General features: G+C 37.6%; 2 protein-coding genes across 5 annotated transcripts; one reads left to right on the top strand and one right to left on the bottom strand.

The window, feature by feature from the left end:
- The first annotated feature begins 455 nt into the window (after positions 1-455).
- On the top strand, positions 456-13,994 carry LOC110848658. 3 transcript variants are annotated; one of them, XM_022095923.2, is made up of 9 exons: positions 456-851; positions 10,676-11,160; positions 11,230-11,364; positions 11,458-11,513; positions 12,100-12,226; positions 12,316-12,417; positions 12,610-12,661; positions 12,752-12,969; positions 13,056-13,994. In XM_022095923.2, exons 2-9 carry the CDS (start codon positions 10,683-10,685, stop codon positions 13,502-13,504), a joined length of 1,617 nt encoding a protein of 538 aa, XP_021951615.1. In that variant the 5' UTR covers positions 456-851; positions 10,676-10,682; the 3' UTR covers positions 13,505-13,994. The 3 variants fall into 3 exon arrangements, with proteins under 3 accessions (XP_021951615.1, XP_035706640.1, XP_021951614.1); XM_035850747.1 differs by lacking the exon at positions 456-851 and adding an exon at positions 1,726-1,947; XM_022095922.2 differs by lacking the exon at positions 456-851 and adding an exon at positions 9,481-9,826.
- On the bottom strand, positions 13,993-19,739 carry LOC110849143. 2 transcript variants are annotated; one of them, XM_035850749.1, is made up of 10 exons: positions 17,834-19,739; positions 16,559-16,607; positions 16,400-16,460; positions 16,219-16,253; positions 16,080-16,140; positions 15,949-16,011; positions 15,814-15,883; positions 15,611-15,744; positions 14,450-14,705; positions 13,993-14,346 (listed from the first exon to the last, which is right to left on the bottom strand). In XM_035850749.1, the coding sequence occupies exons 1-10, from the start codon at positions 17,919-17,921 to the stop codon at positions 14,270-14,272; spliced, it is 894 nt and encodes a 297-aa protein (XP_035706642.1). In that variant the 5' UTR covers positions 17,922-19,739; the 3' UTR covers positions 13,993-14,269. The 2 variants fall into 2 exon arrangements, with proteins under 2 accessions (XP_035706642.1, XP_035706643.1); XM_035850750.1 differs by lacking the exon at positions 17,834-19,739 and adding an exon at positions 17,050-17,694.
- Between the last annotated feature and the right edge of the window lie 1,650 nt (positions 19,740-21,389).

The raw sequence follows: 21,389 nt of genomic DNA, 5'->3' as shown, positions 1-21,389 counted from the left end.
TATAATTCATGCGATATAAAAGTTCGACAAATGAGTGGATGTGTGAACCATCATAAGTTTATGTATGGTGTAAACTTTTCATATTAATAGTAGAATTGATTTTCATATGACTTCCTTTAATTGTCTAACAACACATGTCGATTTAAATGCTTTAAATTAGTGGTGCATTTCCTAAGAAAGCTAGTAATCAATCAGTAAAGCTAATTACATAGTTCCTTCGCATTTATTTAGTAGTTTTAAATAAGTTGGCCGATTTTTCAACCCAGGTCTGACCCTTAGACGACAAGGGCCTGCTTTTATAGGGTGAAGATCTATCGATATGTACAACCGAATAGGCATTTTATCAGCAATGCAACAACAAAACAGAGAGAGGAGAGGAAAAAAGGAGAAAAACAACGACGAGTCGGTGGCCAGCAAAAACCGAGTCCTTGCGTAACAACGATTCCTTCCTATTGTAACGTGCGTCGTATTCTCTTCTGTCGTGCTTCAGCTGGATTCATTTTCATTTCACGGGATATGGACACACTTTTTTTGGAGAAAATCGCAAAATCTAGGTTATTAAACCATCGTCTCGTTTTTACCGACTGATTATTCTGCATCTGACTTTATCTCTCAGCACAACAATCATTTTGATAAAAGCTCTAGTGCAAACTCCAAAGTGTGCGTGCACTGCAAATTCTTTTGCTCGGTATAAATAAATGCAAGGTGGTTTTGATTTGACAAGTTGAAGCATATTAAAAGTGTACAGCAAATTTACGAAATATAGAATCTTGAAAATAAAATCTGGGTTCCTGCCTGTCCATCTGTACAACAGCCGGAATTATAATACAGCTATAATTGTCAACGTCAGCGTAAGTTCAGTTTTAATTTGCTAAAAATGTAATCATAATTTTATTCCTACAATGCATTGGCCATTTACTTGACAAACTCTGTCACATCCGTTTTGTAACTAATTTGTTACAATTATAATTACACCCGACATTATTTACCAGCCTAATAATTTGCAGATTCCCATTTTTTCCTGAGCATTTTATATGCTATCTTTTACTTTATCTTGAAAATACATTTCTAACGGAAGCAATTACAAAATTATAAAAGCATTAGAATTTTGTAGTCGTGGGGTGAACATTATTCGAAGGAAATAGTAGGAATTAATAAACAAGAAAACGGCATATGGTAAAGGTGGTATAAGTTACACCGTATAACACGACAAAACATAGGGTCAGGGTTGGTTGTGGGTGGATAAAATAATACTGCTTATGGTGTGACCATGCAACACGGCTGCAGCAGTGGAAATTTCATAAATGTGCATAATAGATAATACCAGCATGAGTATGGACAACGAACCAACAAAAATGCTTCATTCTTGGTGCTTGATACCATTCATTTTCGTGTGAACTTTTTTAGTTCTGTTGATAGACGTTGAGTCATCCTTTGTGTTTGTTCGTTATGCTGCATTGCCAAATGCAAGCACATGATAATTCGCAAATCGCAAAAAGTGCAAAACAGGAGCTGAGTTACTATCTATACTGGCTGGCTTCATGTCATGGGGTTACTACTTTTGAGGTGAGTTGAACCTCCTCCTTTCCAAAAATTAGTTTAAGATTGTCCGATTATCCAAGAACCAACTGTAGCATTAAAAGATAGCACAAAACAAGGCGAACTTTTTCTTCTCCTCCTCGAATTGGCTACTACGTGGGTTAGGTTAATGGTCATTAAACTGCGCGTAATGGTTTATCGTGGTATTCTTCAGAAACTTTCGGTTTAATCAAGTCATATATTTTTTTACTGAACGAGCGACATTATCGTAGAAAAAGTGTTTTTTAATTGGTTGTGATTATAATAATAATAAACGACCCGCGGCTGAGTTATTAATCGTTGACCTTAATTGGTGTGGAAATCGTTGTCAATTGTTTCACTGGGAGATCGAGCCCATGCTAAATGCAGGTATGTAATAAACTGAAAATGAACAATTTATTAAGATTGATGCTTGAACTCAGTCAGTAAAAGCGTTAACTTTAAACTTAAAAAATAATAACAAAAATGACATGTTTATCATTGTTGTTTATCTCATATGAGTCATAAACTGTCAGGAGATTTTTCATGCAAATAACCCTTGAACCGGAGGAGAACTATCAACAATGTAATCGTGTGAATAATCTCATGGAATAGAATAGAATGTGAGTTTATGTTTACATCGCAATTGATTCAATGATAAAAGGATGCCTTTTCGGACTTAATAACGTGTAAACAAAGTCACCGATTGTTGATAGAAAGTTTTTTTTTACACAATTACGCATTTACTTATTTACCTAGTACAACGCATGACGAATTTGTATCCTATCATAAATAATTTAAGTTACCAGATTAATAAGGGCAAGCCTATTTAAAAAATTTGCTAAAATATTTTCAAAATTTTTATAATATATCTATAAACCATTTCATTTATATGTACACATAATCACGTTCTTCTAAATGGAAACAATTAAATGGGAACATCGACCAGGAAGGATTTTTTTAGTCTTAGAATTTATTAGTGTCATACACAATGGTGTTCTTAATATGCATAAATATGCAAACACTTTGGAATGAGACGTTCATGCATAATATCACGCTGCCAAATTGACAAATTTAGCTGCTAATGTATTCGGATCTCGTGATACATTTTAGTTATTACCCTGTCATATATCTTACAAGTTGGACATAAAAGTCGGTCCAGTGAGAAACGATCGATACCCACTACATAAATAATTAGCTTTAAAAAATCCCACTATTTATAAAATTTCCGATGAATTATTTCTGTACTTCAGTTTATTTAATGCCAAATGCAGTCTATGACACGACTTTTACTACAACAATTTAAATCTCATTTAAATTCATAATGGAATAAAATCAGTGGCTTAAACTGGAGTTTCTACGCATTGGTTAAAAGATTTAAAATATAGAGGACCCCCAAGGTTGATATATTTACTACAAGTTTTACCTTATTAGATAATTGTAAATATAAGATTTTTGCTAATGCGTAATTTACGCTACTCTTGCCCACATTAATTAATTAATTTTTAAGAAATTAGTTTTAAAGTTAAAAAGGTGGAGACAAAGAAGGGATATGTGTATTTATTGGCCTTTGGGGTTAATTAAACGTTAGTCATTATTATTTTGTTTTGCGCATTTAATTTCAAAGTACTGGCGAGAATTTTATTAATTGTTCGTGTATGGACATCAACAGTTCAACACTCTTGATTTTCAAAAAGATATTTCACTCAAAAGGAATGTTATGGTTCACTGATTTGGGCTCACCAAGTTATTTTTAAATTATTAATTGACTAACTAATATAATTAAGAGAGCTTATCTCTTGCAGACAATTATTAAGAGATAAATCGAGTCAGAATCTTGCGTCATGGAATTGTGAAAAGCGTAACGAATTTTTGTGATGAAAAGGGAAAAGGGAATAGTTCAGGATACAGACCTTAATCTCATAACCTTTTTCCCAGAACATAGACCGAACGAGCAATTGCTATTTTCTGAGGGTCATGCATGCAATCTTGATGAAAACTTGAAAGAATTCTATAAAATCACTCAAGGGGAGGGAAACATCTGGCAGTTGAAAAAAATTTAAAATTGTACTTTTTCACCCTAAAAATACAAAAAAAATCCGAAAAAAATGTATTTTTGGGGGGTCGAAAAATAATTTCCTGTGGCGAAACACGCTGGACTGTGTTTGCCTTAATTATGTGCACATTTTGGATGTGTAAATCAAAAATTTGACCAAATTGTGAAATTTGTTAACCCTCCACATAAGCTGGATTGAGTAAATTATGTAGCGTGCGGATGAGTAAGAAACCCCTTGCCTCCAGACAAGAGAGTGAAGAAAGCCGCGAGCTCGGACTCATCTGCACAGTTCATAATTTACTCAATCCAGCTTATGTGGAGGGTCAACCACTAATTTCACAATTTGTTCAAATTTTTGATTTACACATCCAAAATGTGCAAATAATTAAGGCAAACACAGTCCAGCGTGTTTCGCCACAGGAAATTATTTTTCGACCCCCAAAAATACATTTTTTTCGGATTTTTTTTTGTATTTTTAGGGTGAAAAAGTACAATTTTAAATTTTTTTCAACTGCCAGATATTTCCCTCCCCTTGAGTGATTTTATAGAATACTTTCAACTTTTCATCAAGATTGCATGCATGACCCTCAGAAAATAGCAATTGCTCGTTCGGTCTATGTTCTGGGAAAAAGGTTATGAGATTAAGGTCTGTAGTTACAGAAGTATCATATTATGTACAAACTAGTCTCTTAAGCCCGCAGTGCGGGCTCTAAGCAAAACGATTTTATTATTTTATTACGAAAAACGTTCACTCACGACCCTATGGGCGTGACCACGAAAAACGTTGTCACGACTCTAATTGGGTGTGTCCACGAAAAACGTTGTCACGACTGTAATTGAGTGTGACCACGAAAAACGTTTAGTCACGACTCTAAAGGGGGTGCCCACGAAAAACGTTCAGTCACGACTCTAAAGGGGGTGCCCACGAAAAACGTTCAGTCACGACTCTAAATGGGGGTGGCCACGAAAAACGTTCAGTCACGACTCTAAAGGGGGTGGCCACGAAAAACGTTCAGTCACGACTCTAAAGGGGGTGGCCACGAAAAACGTTCTTCACGACTCTAAAGGGGGTGGCCACGAAAAACGTTCAGTCACGACTCTAAAGGGGGTGGCCACGAAAAACGTTCAGTCACGACTCTAAAGGGGGTGGCCACGAAAAACGTTCAGTCACGACTCTAAAGGGGGTGGCCACGAAAAACGTTCAGTCACGACTCTAAAGGGGGTGGCCACGAAAAACGTTAAGTCACGACTCTATCGGTGTGACCACGAAATTCGTTTAGTTACGACTCTAAAGGGGGTAACCACGAAAAACGTCCGGTCACGACTCTATGGGTTGACCACGAAAAACATTAGGTCACGACTCTAAAGGGGGTGGCCACGAAAAACGTTCAGTCACGACTCTAAAGGGGGATGACCTCGAAAAACGTTAGGTCACGACTCTAAAGGGGGTGACCACGAAAAACGTTAGGTCACGACTCTAAAAGGGGTGACCACGAAAAACGTTAGGTCACAACTCTAAAGGGGGTGACCATGAAAAACGTTCAGTTGCGATTCTAAAGGGGGTGTCCACGAAAAATGTTAGGTCACGACTCTAAAGGGGGTGACCTCGAAAAACGTTAGGTCACGACTCTAAAGGGGGTTACCACGAAAAACGTTAGGTCACAACTCTGAAGTATGGCATTGTTCTAACGTTTTAAGTACGTTTAGGCACTTAAACCAAAAGCCCGCCCTCTAGCGCTGAAAAACAGCCAACATCCGATAGGTGGCGCTGGTAGGTAATTAAAATTAGTAAGGCACAGGTCAAGTGTCAACTTTGCCGTGGGGCACAGAGGTCACAGGTCAAGTATAGTGGATGTGCCCAGGTCACAGGTGAAATGTCAAATCTAGTGGGTGTGCCCAGGTCACAGGTGAAATGTCAAATCTAGTGGGTGTGCCCAGGTCACAGGTGAAATGTCAAATCTAGTGGGTGTGCCCAGGTCACAGGTGAAATGTCAAATCTAGTGGGTGTGCCCAGGTCACAGGTCAAGTTTAGCGGGTGTGCCGAGGTCACAGGTCAAGTGTAGCGGGTGTGCCGAGGTCACAGGTCAAGTGTAGCGGGTGTGCCGAGGTCACAGGTCAAGTGTAGTGGGTGTGCCCAGGTCACAGGTCAAGTGTAGCGGGTGTGCCGAGGTCCCAGGTCAAGTATGATGGGTGTGCCCAAGCCACAGCCACAGGTCAAGTGTCAACTCTGTAAAGTGTCAACTTTATGGGTTGTACGCAGGTCGCAGGTCAAATGTCAAGTCCAGGGGTGTGTGCCAAGGTCACAGGTCAAATGTCAAATCTAGTGGGTGTGCCAAGGTCGCAGGTCAAATGTCAAATCTAGTGGGTGTGCCAAGGTCACAGGTCAAATGTCAAATCTAGTGGGTGTGCCAAGGTCACAGGTCAAATGTCAAGTCTGGTGGGTGTGCCCAGGTCACAGGTCAAATGTCAAGTTTAGGGGGTGTGCCCGTTCATTTGATCAAGTCTCGGCAGATCTAAAGGGTGTGTTTCGTTGTTCTCGTGTTCGTCAACGTTTTGACACTTTAGCGAAAAACGCCCTCTAGAAACGAAAAATGTAACATAGTGCCCCACCTGCCGCTAGGTGACATTAGCTTGGACAATGTGAGACACGTGTGTAACCAAGCGCCAAGTTCAACTGGTAACACCACTGCACAATTCTTGGTTCTGATTGGTCCACACGTCATCGTGTCAATTTTATTTTTTCACTTGTAATCTGTTTTAACTTAATTTAATAAAATTAACTTGGGAGAGTAGCTCACTTGCTTGTACACAGATTTTAATCTCCTTTTTACTACAAATGCAAAATTCTAAATACGCACAATTGCATGTATAAAATTTGTAGATAGAATTTTATGAGAACATTAAAATAACCTAACCTAACCTTAAATATTAAAATAACCTAAAAGTTAAGCCCCAGTTAAGCTCGATGCATATTGCGCCTAGAACAGTTTGCTTGAGATTAAACCTTCTCCAAAATCCAATTTTTCTGACATTTTGAGATATCTTGGTCCCAGAGATATGAGAGGTACAAATATTCTATGATATTAAGTATCAAACTGAATTTTTCTCTTATGATTGCATTGAAAGAGAAAGAGTGCAGTTTTGACTGACAGTTTTAACCAAGTATGAAACTATGTTACACGACGCTTGCATACGTAATTATTTGAAATTATTTTGTATTGTTCATAGATTGACATGCTTGCATCAATTAAATTAATCCTAAGATGCATGCACCTAAATGCTTATACATATATGCATACTATGCATTGCATAAATGCAGACCTACTTGCGTATGTACATGTCATTGCACTATTTTTATCATAGATGAAAATAGGCATGCTTCTTCTACTGTTAACTATGTCATGCTATTAATTGAATACTAATGTACAATAATCTACATTGTTCAACTAGCACAGTAATGTCTATCATCTTCAGTCTCGGGATAGCCCGTGTAAATATAATTTCTTTACTGAAAGAAGACGACACAAGTATTGACGAATCTGCGAAATTGAGTGGTTATATTTATGGACAAAAGGCATTTTATTACAGGGTTATTCTTAGAATAATAAATTGCAGTCATTATTGTAGCTATTTGCAGATATTTAATGTCGGTTTGCACAACCATTGATGCATCACATGACTCCCTGAAGCAAACTGCGTTGCAATTTGCTCTATTATACAACTTATTGCAAGTACCCGTAAGTTATATACATATTTCACTCGGTCAATTATCTATATTGTTGAAGGGTTTAATACATGCATAAATATATAAATACGGCTTAATTGCGTAACAAATTCTACTCATAATAGCCAAAACACGACTAGAGTCTAATGGGTGAAAATATATTTACTTGGAAGGAATAATCAACATTAGGCATCATTTTAACCTTGAATGGTACTGCACATATCCTAATTACCAACCTGTCTACAAAATTGTCAGCTTGCCTTTATACGACTTAGCTTTGCTATGATTCATCCATCCAGGTTCTCACAGTTTGCGTGTTAATATTCACTTGTTTACGCTAACAAATAGATCATTGAAAAATACTTTTCTTTTCTCCATTTCATAAATTCAGATCTTGTACCGTTATGAATGCACATGCATAAATGAAGTTAATCCTTCAGCAGAAACAGGCAGGCAAGGCAAGGTCGTTTAAAGACCACTGCATACGGCGATGCGCTTTTTTTGTTGATGGTCGTGTCGTACTGCACTCCCTTGAACCAAGATTAAATTAGTAAATTCGACTTTAATATGCTGTGAAGGCCGATTTGGATGATTGTCTTTTTGTTGGAAGTCCTCTTGTGCAATGCACTTCTTTGATGCATGTATAATTGCAGATGTGAGGTTAAATTTGAATAAAATGGCATTGATGTATTCGATTTTAGACGTGAGATGGTCATGACGGAATGTACACAGTAGAAATAATTGCGAGTGAGTGCAGAATTACAATTCTTTCATAGTGTGAGATGAACAGTTTTTCGAAAACACGTTTTATAATTAGAATGTGCACCTATCTTTTACAAACTGCATTAAAAACTAGGACAAGCTGCTTAGGTCTCAATAGGCTTAAAATTTGAAAAATTGTTGCGGTCAGTATGTAAGCATTTAGATAATAATAAACAAGTTCCGTAGGTAGTGTTTCTCGTTTATATTTTATTTAGTGGAATTATTTAGTGGGTTACTCAGTTAAATATTTAGTAAGGAGACCTCTATTATACGGACATGTTTGTAGAACAACACATAATGAATTAAGAGTTAAGAGAGTGACAAAATGGAATTTAAATTGTTTCAATCGTTCCCCTTATATGAAACAATTGGCCAGTATGGATAATTGTACATGGAAGTTTCCTGTGTCCTGAGTAATTGCGCTTTTACAATATTGGAAACATCAGGGCCATTTTGCACAAATGTACTAAGGATGATTTTTTCATCTAAATCAACCAGCTTAAGGTTGATCTTTCAAGGATCATACAGGCTAAGGGGTTACCTATTTATTGCCTTCCGTTACATAAATGTTGATCATATTTATTAAGGGCGAGTTGATTCACCACGGGTCGGGGCATGCAAGCTATAATTCATAAGACATAGATAGTAGGACTACATACAAACAAGTTTTTAATCCTCGATAAAAAATAGTTATTGTCAATTCTGTTTTCACAAATTTTGGCAGACTGGTTTTACTACCACTTCAGACCTCGACCAGATACCAGATCATTGAACAACAAACTCATCATCATCATGTCCGATTGCAGTCTCATTGACCCGTGAAATTTATTCATGGGTTTACATTAGATTTAGCCAAGAAAGGTTTGATGAAATTCATTTTCAAATTATTTTGGGACTATTTTAATCCCTACCTCTCAACGGGTTCTGTTTAGTTCTGTTATTGACCAGTACCTATTATTAGTAGTGGTTAAGATCAGATGTGGAGGTGGTAATAAAAAAACATTGTGTATTGTTAACTGCATCCAGTTATCTTTATATTTACATAACAGTTTGTATTCTGCCTGTTGAAAGTTGCAAGAGTGGAAAGCATTCAATAAATTATAAAGATACCACAATAATAACGGATGGATGATGGTAAACTCTGCCTAAAATAAGAAGAAGAGTACTGAACTGACACTTGTGGATTATTTTCATTCGCAAATAATGTGTACATGTGCATGCAGACTTATCGCATACAATAAAATATGGACGAATACAGACAGATCCAAGTTGTGTATGTATTATGTTGTGTAAGCCTGAATGTTGTGTGTGCATATGCATTGACACTATTACAATTCTGTGGCGTATATATCGCTTTACGCGATCCTACTGCGGTTCAGTTTTATTTTGACTCGTGGGTTGACGAGATGGTTAAAGTGGTATAAAAATAATGCAATAATATTGCTACGTGTTAAGTGAACTGTGAATTGGCAAAGTGTTATTGCACTCGTATGTAAAAAAAACTTTGTACCAACCGTGTTTTTTACGATTGACAAACAATTCCAGAGAGCTTGATAAAAAGTCTGTTTGGTTTTCATACAAAGGTTTCTCTTTGTTTTATTTGCTCGTGACTGACAAATGAATGCGATTTTTGAAGGAAAGGTGCAATTTTTGGGCCAGTTTCATTGAATTTTAGGATTTGTGCTCTTTGTTTCCTTACGGAATAAAGGAAACATTTTCAAGATGAGGCAAGTGTTGGAAAAATAATTTTAAATTGTTGCGTAGTTTACGGTTAATCTCATAGCATTATATTTTACATCCTGTAATTTGACGTCTGTCTTCCCTCGATCTTCTTTCATTTTTAGCTATTTTCATATGAAAATTGCGACTAAAGTAGTGGGCATAATTTTAGTGTAGATCGTCACAATTCGCATAATAAATTGGCTTAAATTCTATGTTATTATGAAACGGTCTTGGATAGTGTGCATGCGCATTTTGAGGTGTATGTGATCTCTGAAATGATATAATACCGTTGAGAAAATATAAAACTAAATTAAGACGGTTGGCAGACAATAAACATCCAACTTGTGATGACAGCTTCCATTTAACAAGTTGAAGGTCGGCTTTAAGAATAAAATATCCTTGGCTTTGGTCAATTATGGTTATTTCTGCTGAGGTGATGATGATTAATAGCAATTTCGTTTGAAGTGTGAACTTGTAAACAATTATTCTCGCCACATGATTATGCCCATCTTCATCTTATGAGATTCAACGCGAGATAAATTATTCACACTTGCTGGAAAAAAGGCTTGTTACAGAGTGACCTCGTATCCCGTCCCTTTTTCATGATGCCGTGTACGAATGTATTGTACACTTGAACCCAACGAACCTTAGAGGGCAATCTTGACAATGAGTTAACAATAACAATCATATTTGGGCCGGATTCGTGTGCCCTGTTACACAGGGTACTATTTCCTTCCCGTTGTTTAAATCAGTCAACTGTGAATAATGTATCTTTGTTACAACACTGGTTGAAGGTTTTCAATTGTTACTCAATATGTACTGATTTGTTGTTCGTCCTTGTTGTCTCCTTGCAGTGGGTGAATGGACTTTCCGGACGTAAACGTGGTCCTGGAACCCATAATATTAGGGGGTCTCGTAATCGAAGAGGACGAAGCCAACCCCGAAGCGTCCAATCGATTCCTTGAGAACTTCAGAAGGAATCAAATCCAAGGAGTGCAAGGTCCTCATGAAGGTGCCCTCGTCCTTATTCGAACGAACGGGCTTCACCATCGCAGAAATTTTATTCTTCCTGCAATAATACCAAACCAGCGTCCAACTCGAAACCACTACATCCCAGCACATCGAAGGTCTGCGATTCCTTTACCGGAAGAAGCCTCACCCCGAGCTTCCACTTCATCGTCATCTCAACTTGCTCACAGTTCGAGCAGTCGTGGGGGAGTTGGAATTGCTAGTGCGAATACGGATGAGATGGGACCTTTTCAAAAACTTTGGAGCTGCGAATGCCCTATTCCAGGGACGCAGCCGTTGATTCCCTGTGCAGATTGCAAGCGGAGAGAGTGTAAGTGCCAAGAATGATGGTGCATGTATTTTTGAAGAACATTTTTTTAATGAAAGCTTATTTGTACAGGTTTCGAATGGACTTGGGACAATGCAAATGGCGATACTACGGCAGTGTTCCAAAATAAAGATAGAGATATAACGTTTAATCCGGGATTTAGCGTAGGTACCGTTGCCGTGAGGGGGATGCATCCGTTGAAACAAGGTTTGACAAACAACACGATTCGTTGACCATATCATGTATTTGCATATCAGATGACCGACTTACTGATCAATGCGTATAATTACTCTTATTCAGGCTATCACCATTACTGGGAAGTCGAAATGAGCAGTGATGTCTACGGGACTGATATGGTAAGAAATACTTTAGGATATTTGGATGATGATGCAATGTTAACTTGTCAAGTTGTTATTTTTGTGGAGACAAATATTGTTAGGAAAAGTTTTTTCTTTGCTACCGCATGATGCGGTAGTTAGTGTTATTTCCCAAAATTCTGTAAACAGATCTCGAGGACCGAGGGTATACAACATTTTGTTCGTTATCTTACTGTTTGTTGTGCTGTTTTATTACGTGTCATGTCAATTGGAACATGACTTGTTGTATAGTTGTACATAGGTAGAAGAGATAAGATAGTTGTGGTCATAATTTCAGATTGTGGAAGCCACATTGGGTTTAAAGTTTAACTTCTTACGACTTCCTTAATAACGTTGACAATTTTTTGCAACTAAGATTACAATGATGTCATTAAAATATGCTTGAGGACACAAGCAACGAGTAAATCCATTGAGCTCAGTTTAATTGGACCAATTTACTTTAATCCCCACAAGTGAAACATTAATATGGCTACCACTTTCATTTATCCAAAGTTCAAAAGGGCAATGCAATCTTGAATGAAGCGACATCGTGACACAAACGTGATATTTGATTAAATAATTCCAGATGATCGGAGTCGGCACAGACAAGACAGATCTGTTGAAATACTCGCATAGCTTCGTGAGCTTAATTGGTCTGGACGATCAGTCGTGGGGTCTATCTTATTTGGGAACAAAACATCACAATGGGAAAGGTTTGTCATCATCATAACTAATTTATTACAGCCATTATATTAAAAACCAATCTAAGACCAACCATTAATCTTGACTTAATTTTAATTAGCTCAACATTACACAAAAAACTTTGGACAGCATACAGTTGTCGGTGTTCATCTGGATTTGTGGTCTGGAACGCTGGAATATTATATCAATCGTAAACCCATTGGTATGTATGCATGTCTGTCTGAGTGAAATGAATTAATATCATGTAACTTTCCATTCATGTGCATGTGGCATGCATTTTCCTGGTGCATGTAAATAAGCCTTTCTTTTGATCATTCATCCGAGATTAGGTGTTAAATATAGCAAATCGTATTTTAGACAATATGAAATGAATAGTTTGCTATATTTTTTACAGGCAAAGCATTTAGTGGACTCCAGGGCAAAGTTTTGTACCCTTTGATCTGCAGGTACATACATATTGAAGATTTTCTTTTTATTTACATGCGCATATACTCCAATAAGTATTGAGCGATTTGATTCATGTTTTTCATTTTCAGCACGGCAGCTCGAAGTGGGATGAATTTAGTATTTTGCCGATCATACCCTGCAACATTGCAACTCCAAACTATGCTTTCACTTGGAAAATCGATGCTTCTTCCTGACAATGTTTCGCTCTTTAAAGTTCTTCCGGATAACATAATCCCTCCCGGACTTAAAGTTTGGATGAAAAACAATTTCTGGTGGATCACATCTAATAAAGAAAAGCAGAAGAAAGGTAAGGAATATAAAACAAAAGCAAATTAAGTGTTATATAAAATCGAATTTTCCGAGAGTTCAACTAACGTCTAATTTTACCAACAGTTGAAACAAAGACTGACAAGAAGCAAAAGACAGCGATCTCCACGTCTATTGAAACTCCTGGACCTAGTCATGGTACCCGTCGCGCCCGTAAAACGAAGAAAGACCAAGAGTCGGATGCAGGAAACGCATTTTCCTTCCATGACCGAGTTACAACTCGAAGCATGGCTGCAAGACGGACATTCATGCCAGGAACTAATCCAATCTTTGCACCTGCACCTGCTGCTGCTGATTGTCCCCTACCTGCAAAATCGCCAAGGGTGTCGCGCGTTTCTGAAATAACAAGACCCGTTACGCGCTCAAGCTCTTCACCCTGCGTACATGATGCACTGAATGACGATGACATGTTGTTGGCCGACGAGAGCGAAAGACCACCTCGAGCATCTTCTTCTGCGTCTAATCAACCCGGAAGCAAGAGAATGTGTCTGAGATCAAACAAAAAGTCCAAATAAAATTCTGTGTTAAAATTGTTAGCTTCAAATATGATAAAACAACACCCGTTTACTATTACTATTTCCCGTTGTTACTCTATCAGAGGTGATAATTTTGTTACATTAATTATGTTATGTATTTAAGACAACTATGGTTGTACATATCCCAACGTTGATACACATAGAGATGGTGCAACTCTAATTGATGCGTTCTTCCTATATGCTACTAATTTAACTATAAACAGTTAGTACTAAATATATACTTACATATATACAATACGAGATGATATTGAGCTAAAATCTAGTTATGATTGCAGTTTGTAATAGCAATTACAATCTCAAAAAGTTGTTACCCATGCGTAAGAAAAGCCATATTCATATACACCCAACTATTCAACCCGACGACTGAATAATTTACTCGTTGTTAGATCTACGTTACTATTGTCCAGTTATGAACACTATCTTGGTTTACCTTTTAATGTCAGAAATAAATAATCACAATACAAAAGTTTAAACAAATGGTTGATTTTATTATTCTGCAATTTGTAAGCTTTTATATTATTATTATAAGTGTAGTATAAGTACTGATTTGATGTTTTGCAATATTAATTAGAGGAGGAAATTTGTAGTTTCAATTAAGCATGGCTGTTAAGCTTATCGCAAGTTCAGGACACCGGTATAATTTCCATTCAAACAAAATTGTTCGGGTGTGATATAAAAGCATTCTTTTGAGTAGATAGATGTGTCTGGGTTAAACATGATTCGATTTACCTACATAAGTGCTCATTAGACTTGCTCCAACGTGCATTTGAGCACTGATTGAGTCAGCATAAGCAGGACTGGAGTTGAGATATGAAATCCGACTAAAAATTTTCAGAAAATCATAATGTTTTTCAGCCATCATAATTTACAGAATGCATAATTAAAAGTGTTATCAATATCACTTTCAGGAAGATAAGTACCTACCTATTTGGGCTGATGAGTGCTGCAGAGAATTCGGAACTTCGAGCACCTTCCTCGAGTTACTGTTACTGCTCGGAATTCGTGGTTGGATTCTGGTTATGGAAGCATCCGCATAAATGTCGTAAAGTGTGGCACGACACTTGATGAAGGTGGGGCCGTAGGAGCTCGTGGGGAGCGTAAAGTAAATCACAGAAATGGTCGAAGATATTCTGTCATCTTCCTCGTCAGGTTCGGTCCGAGTAATTACTCTCTTCGTCACCTGAAAAAATGGTGATGATGCCAATTTAATCATCGATTCACGCACACCAGTCTCTCCTCCAGTTCATTTATGAAGTACCACAAAACCCATAAACTCTAAAATTCTGAGAGGAGATAAAGTATGAAATGTCATCTTTTTAGTATCATAATGATCGTTCTGACCCCGAATGCATTACAGGAGGACAGGACATCAAATATATGTACAGGCTTCATTTGCATTTCAAGTTTTGTCCGTGCATGCACTTGAGGGTCAGATTCAGATATAAAGATGGAGATGATGTGATGATACGAACTTGATGTCTTTCCCCTCGCACAGCCAAGTCAGGCCGTGCTTTATATTACGGAATGTAAAGTAAAAGTACGTTGTGGTGGGTGGCCTTGTTATTCGGCTAGTTTGTGGATGCATAGTCAAACCGTATCGTGGTATTCGTGGTGTACCTATGTATCTTTGTGGGGAAGAGTAAACAGAGAGATAAACCAGGAGTGGAGAGTTTAGAGGTCGTAAGATGATTTCAAATGTCCCATTTTACAAACAAGTCCCCATTTCCGCGATAGAAATGATGGGCAGAGGAAATGGTCATTTGTATGTAAGCGGATTCTCCAGAGATCAAAAACTCAAAACTTTCTCCAGCAGGGTAAAAGTCGAGTTGTCTGAAGTCTGAAGAACGAAACTGGGAATGGTGCACGGCATGATGGTGACTTTGAATGGCTTCCTAGCAATACTTAAAAAACTTTCTTGGCTGAACTGTTGTACATAACACCAACGTTTCACTTTCTCCCCCATATTTAGCACAAACTTGCATATTGGAAAGTGGACTTTTTATTTGCACATGGAGCAGTACATAAGTACGTACGTAAACGCGCAGTTGGGTAGTAGACGAAAAAATATATAGGTTATTAAATTACCTCTTCGTTATTGATGAACCAGGTCATATTGACAGGTGGTGATGTTCGATGCATTCGGCACGTTGCTTCCCCAGGGCTTCCGGGCTCGTAATGTAAATCACGTAGAACTAGTGATGGAGCGTCGTAACCAATTACTATAGAATGGTAAATACAATAGTTATAAAGCAGGGATTATTTCTTCCTGCTATGCATATGTATCTTACCGACAACTGTGATTTCCTTAGAGTCGGATATAGTTTGGAAATTCCCTTCAATTGATACGCTACATTTGTACTAAAATTTACAAAAATCATTACTACAAAAACTTAACCACTAATTTCACCTAAATTAAGTAGTACCTTTCCACTCGTTTCAAATGATGCATTTCTCAATAAAACGTGATGGTCATCAGATCGAAAATACTGCAAATGTTACACTTAAAAGTAATTTCTCTTAATAAATTTTGTATGTAGGACACAAAACTACTCACATCAACGGATATTCCAGTTCCGGGAAACACTTGTTTCGGTCTTAGCTCTTTGGGTATAAATCTGCGAAATAGTAGATAATTTTGTAGTAGTAATTTTTCAGGAATAATAAAAAAAGTTCTCATTTATTTGGATATTTACCTGTAAAACTCTTCAACCCCACGATACCACTTGACCTGTATCAAATATTAAACTTTTAGTCATTAATATCTTTATAACTTGAAACATGAATTAATAATTCACAATGTAAATTATGTTCATTTTAAGTGAATATATTTATTTGTAAAAAGATTCCACCTTTCCAGCGGAAAGTATTTCATACCGCATATAATGTTCCTGCCTCTAAATCATAGCTGCACCGGAGAGTAATTTCTTCCCCGAGTCTATAATTTAAAATATATAATGCATTTCTGTATTTATGCATTTACCATAAACATTTACAACTTAAATTCATGCATGTCCCAACTAAATAAATATTTACCGTGTGTAGCGATACGCTTCAAGCCTAACATCCCTCAGACCTTCAGACTCTGCAATGCAAAGAATTGGCTTGAGATATTTCCCTTCTTATTAGGTTACGCAGATGGTGGTGAGTTTTGTTTCAAATTTTACGACCTTTACATCATCCCAGAAACGGAAAAGTCGTGGAACCTACATGTGTCACGGAGCTCGAGAGAAATCACACCATCGTCTCGAAAGACAAGCGACGACCCAACTTTTACTTTCACCTCTCACTCTCCTCCGCTATCAACCATCAAACCAACAATCAATGAAAACGTCCAAATGGAGAAGAAGAGTGTCGAATTTGGCCGAAATCGAAATGTGAAATGGTTGACTCTAATGTTGGAAGAAATGACGGGACGACTCTCTCTCGCAGTGTCGAACTTTGAGGCTAATGGAGTGAAGTGAAAGCGATATGGATGAGTTAGTTTAGTTACTAACTCACTTTCTCCATACCTCCAAACCACCCACCTTTTGCTTCAGCGGTAACAAAGCCATCCGCATGACGAGAAGGCAGAGAGAGAGCACTTTGGTTCTTGCTGGAATTCCGATTGAACATAGACTTGACTTTACTTTTTCCATCAGGATCGTGTTTGGAATCCTGATATTAGAGCAAAACCTTGTAAACTTGTAATGTGTGTCTTAATGTTCCGGGTTTGATTTGGATTTTCACTAAGTTGTAAGTCAGCCAGTCAGCCTGTCCTGCTTTTCTTTCTTTTTTCGCAATAGTAAATAAGAAGTGTTGTTGTAGCGGTTGTAAACCTGCTGCTTCGATGAAAAATTCGCACATTGAAGGACGGACTTTGTATCCTACACGTGCTGAGTGGAAGGAGAGACATGTTTTTCTTCACGGTAATAAAAGAAAATAATTCCAAAGAAGAAGGTGTACCAACCAACAAATGCTCTCGCCCTGATTTCTCTCCAGATTCCCTCGAGAGTGTCAAAATTGGGTAAATGCGTAAAAATGTGAGAAAGAATTGTTTTAAGACTACGAGTGTCAAGGTTCAGATTTAGAGATGCTTAAAAATTAATTCGACTCCCGTTCTCACCACTTGGCCCAGATTACACGAGTAAATTATTTACTACGGGCTCACTCTTTTATTGCTAAATAAAAAAACGTAAAATATGTAATAGCAATATAAAACAGAGTTGGGCGAGAGGAGGTAAGGAGGTGAGTTGTTGAAATTGGCATATATAAAAATTACATAATATTTTTCATGAGGCAAAATTTCTATAAAGTTTTTCATTTACTTACCTAAAATTTTGAGGAAAAAACTGCTAATACTGAGAAGGTGAAGGATCGTTCGAGGTCCGCAGGAAGCCCAACGCGTTAACAGGTTCATGATTTGTAATTATCACAAAAATTGTCAATTTTCCAATACGTATATCAAACGGTTTTGCTTATTTCTCCACAAGATTCACATCACCACGAATAAACCAGAATTCTCACTTTCCCCACTTACTCTCAAATAACCGAATATTTATCCCTGTCTCCACTTTCTTTCCTTGTTTGAAAGCTTATTACTTATTGAAACAATTCCAGCCACAGGTTTTAGATGAGACAAACTTGAGAAGCCAAAATAATTTGTTGCACTGTCCTTCTCACACCCACGACCACGCACCCACGACCATCACCACCACCACATCCCCTCTCCCAGAATGAATGAATGAATGAACGAGTTGTCAAACTTTGGTGAAAGTATTAATCAATTTCTCTCTCCACTTTCATTTCTGCCACCGATACATTTGTGTGTTGTGTGTGTGTGACTGACACTAAATGCCTGGAAAGTTGTCTCTTTGGGGTAAACGCTACACAACTGATGCTATATGATTTCCCTCTTGTCCACCAAAACCGACCCGAAAACTTATCCAGCCAGCAGAACAACCCGACGACTGACTCTCCTGGGTCGAAGTCGAAGGCAGACTGACACATCGTGAGAGATCAAATTCCCTTCTTGTACCGTATTCCATCTCCGCTTTCCTCCTTACCATCAGTCAGCATCAGAATCATGCCTCCTTTTCTTCTCCCCAAAAGGAATCCTCTCCGTCCGTCCACTTTCTCCCACTGTTTCGCTGTTTTGTGGATTTCTTATTTTTGCGATGCGTACCAGGCTACGTAGTGGAATGAACGAGGTTTATGTAGAATAATGGGCCTGTGGATTGTTCCATAATTACTGGAGAAGATTACCCGGATAATCTGCACGGTGGTGTAGCTACGTACGTATTTATATCGCCAAAAAGCTAGACAAGGATAAACCGCAAGTACAACTTATGTCGTTATATATTTGTTAAATATCGGACTTGACCAGGAAGAAACACGAGTTGGTGTGTGTGTGCAGCTAAAGAAATTAATACTGAAAGAGAAGAATTCTGAAAATAGCCTGCGTTGCGTTGCGTCCTTGTTTTCTTTACTTTCACCAATTCTTCTGCTTGCTGGCTGCGTTATTCAACTGGTTTTCTGGTGTGTGGCCAAATGTATAACGGAATGTTTAGAATGTATATATGTACAAGTGGGCAAACTTGAAAACAAATGTTTTGCAATGTACGACGAGAATTTCTCATCCATTCCCTCGTGTAGGCGAAATAATAGGCCAACAGCTATCCATCCAGTATAAGGTTCTGCTGCGGCCGCTGTCCCCTTTTCAGATCAGTAGGTTACCTACCTCAGACCCAACTTTTTGCTTACCTTTTCCCTGCTGGTGATGTGGCTCTTTACGTCTTTTCGAGAATCTCAAATCCCCACGGACTTTCTGCAACGCTCTCAGAAATTAGGTAAAAGTCCATTCAACGCTTCAAGATTTCATCTAAAAATTCCTTCCCCTCTTGTTCTTCTTGTTCATCCAGTATGTAGCGAAATGTGAGAGAACAATCTCTAACTCGACGCGACTCGTGGCCCAATAAATTTGAAATTCGCATTTCTTCGCTGCGGCAGTCGTTCTGTTTCTGCGGGAGTGAGCGAGTATGTATGTGGTCAAAACTCTGGTCCAACTTGAAAACAATTTCAAACTAAGAACAGAGAAGAAGAACAACTGACCGACCTACAGACCTAGAACTTGGTCTCTACTAAAAACTCTGAATGAATCACAACATTCCAAATTGGTCTTGTTTTATGCAGCACTCTCATTCTCCCAGTTTTCTCGGCTTTATTTCACATTTATGTACGACGCGGACGCTGACCGACTCAGCATCCATCCATATATTTTGGACCAGTTTTACAATGTATGGATGTAGTTTGGGTTCCCTCTGCTATGCCAGAAATTCCAGTGTTGCTGCTAAATGGAAGGGATGGAAATTCCTTCTAGATTTCTCCTTATTAAAAATTTGTGCGAAGACTTGGGAAAATATTTCATGCATAGAATGTAGAATGATGCACGAGGACGGAGAAGAAGGAGCTGCTGCTGTTGATCTCAGACATTCTTGACTTTTATCTTATCTTGACTCCTATTAAAATGTCTCCAGCTAATAGAAGAACTTAGAAAGCAACATTAAAGACTTAAGATTTGGCTCTCTCTCTTCTTAACTAGATATGTTTTGGAGTGAAAGATTTCCAGACCATATTTCCAATTAGATTACATAACTTTCATCATATCGCAATTTATTTCACACACATAAACACACACAGCTTTAAGAGTAAACAACCGACTTTTTAAATCGGATTCATCAATATTGAGTAGCAATGCATAAACTGGTTGCAATTTTGGAAATCTTGAGCTAATCTCCGAAACTGGGTGGAGAGGGATGCAAAAAGAAAGTGAAAATCCTCCTGCAAACTTTTCCACTGCTGCAAAAAAAGTGAAAGGTGTGGCTGGCAAGCGACAACTCCAAATCTGCCAAAGAAATGGACAGAAAAAGTCGAATGTCAAAAAGATAAATTGACCTTGCGATGAGTTTTGTTTCTGAACTTGGGCAAGTATTTTTCATGCTTTTACTACTACAACTGGGTGGTTGGTTATGTATATTTTGTGAAGGATACGGCTCCGCTGGATAATAATACAAAAAATATACGTCTTTGCTACAAGGAGTACCGAGTGTAAGTTGATTGGTTGGTGGGTGTGTACTACAATTAATTGCGTTGGAACCACGTTACGGAAATTTCTTGAAAAATATATATATTTCAAACACTGTAACAATTTGGGACAAATAGGTGGTTAATGGAACCGTTCAAGATGGAAGATCCGTCTCCCAGGCATATTTATCGATCTTTATGTGCTTATCCGTTAATATGTCGATCTATTGAGGTAATATGGATATCTTAAATTTACAAGCATGAATGGTGTAATGCTTGCCAATATCATATAATGCAGGAAAAGACATACAGGAAATCTTAGTATTTATAAAAAATCTCAAAGTCTGTCTTCTTTTATAGTTATTTTTAGTTATTTCCTTTACAACCCCCACAAGTATTACGATAACATAATTTAAAAACTTTTTAAGTGGGTAATATTTATAAAGTTGACAAATTACTTTAATCTAACTTATTTAACTCTTTATTTTTGTTAACTTATTAAAAACACGAAATTTGATGCCACGTCAATAATTTGTAAATATTTTTCATTTTCTCTTTACTTTTCACTGCGTACATATGTGTACATATTTACATATACTTTGTTTGCATCACAGAAAAACCTCACTGCCTTTGAATTAAAATCACCAAAAATATATAACTTTTGCACAGGATAACTAGTAAAAGTTGTAATTTTATATTCACTCTTAAATTTTAAAAAGTAATTATAAACAGTGTGTTATATCACCATTATTTATTTCACGTCCTCCATTCATATTCCATTATACGTGTTCAGAGCGAATTTAGC

Source organism: Folsomia candida, unplaced genomic scaffold, assembly GCF_002217175.1.
Source record: "Folsomia candida strain VU population unplaced genomic scaffold, ASM221717v1 Fcan01_Sc004, whole genome shotgun sequence".
NCBI lineage: Eukaryota > Metazoa > Arthropoda > Collembola > Entomobryomorpha > Isotomidae > Folsomia > Folsomia candida.
This window is presented reverse-complemented; position numbering and strand designations above follow the sequence as displayed.